Genomic DNA, 659 nt, shown 5'->3' with positions numbered 1-659 from the left:
CAGCAGCAGCAGCAGCAGCAAGCGAGGATGCAGCAGCAGCTCATCCTGCTCCTACTAGCAGCACTTGCACCTGCGGGAGCAGCCACACCCGTAGAGCGCAGCAGCAGCAGCAGCAGCAGAAGCAGCAGCAGCAGCTGCAGCAGCAGCAGCAGCAGCAGCAAGAGAAAAGTGAGTGTGTGCTCCACGCAAGGCTCTCTTCAGCCGAGGCTGCAGCAGACGCTGCAGCAGCACCAGCAGCAGCACCAACAGCAGCAGCAGAAGCAGAAACAACAGAAGCAGCAGCAGCAGCAGCAGCAGCAGCAGCAGCAACGGAGGCTGCAGCAGCAGAACTCTCCACTGTCTGCTGCTGCTGGCTTAACTATGACGAGCCGCTACGAGTTGTGTGGCGTGTCTTTGATGGGCTGCAGCAAGTGCTGCAGCAGCAGCAGCAGCAGCAGCAGCAGCAGCAGAAGCAACAGCAGCAACAACAGACTCCTCAGGTCCAGCAGCAGCATCAGCAGCAGCAGCAGCAGCAGCAGCAGGCAGCGCCTTGGCGAGTTCCATGGGTTTCGCTGCCAGTTGCTGCTTCTCTTTTGTGTGCTTGTCCCCAGCAGCTGCAGCAGCAGCAGCAGCAGCAGCAGCAGCAGAAGCAGCAGCAGATGTTGCTGCTGCAGCAACTT

General features: G+C 60.1%; 1 protein-coding gene across 1 annotated transcript in view; it reads left to right on the top strand.

Annotated features, from left to right (window-relative positions):
* Positions 1-659, top strand: part of EMH_0030920 (PIK3R4 kinase-related protein (incomplete catalytic triad), putative) — a gene marked incomplete at both ends in the record, with an annotated part of 6710 nt that overhangs the window by 317 nt on the left and 5734 nt on the right. Inside the window, one exon of the mRNA XM_013494462.1 lies at positions 102-659. Within this exon, the coding sequence (XP_013349916.1) occupies positions 102-659 (558 nt within the window). The remainder of the gene's footprint in view (positions 1-101) is intronic.

The sequence above is a fragment of the Eimeria mitis genome, genomic scaffold, assembly GCF_000499745.2.
Source record: "Eimeria mitis Houghton genomic scaffold, Emh_scaff1168, whole genome shotgun sequence".
Classification (NCBI taxonomy): domain Eukaryota; phylum Apicomplexa; class Conoidasida; order Eucoccidiorida; family Eimeriidae; genus Eimeria; species Eimeria mitis.
This window is presented reverse-complemented; position numbering and strand designations above follow the sequence as displayed.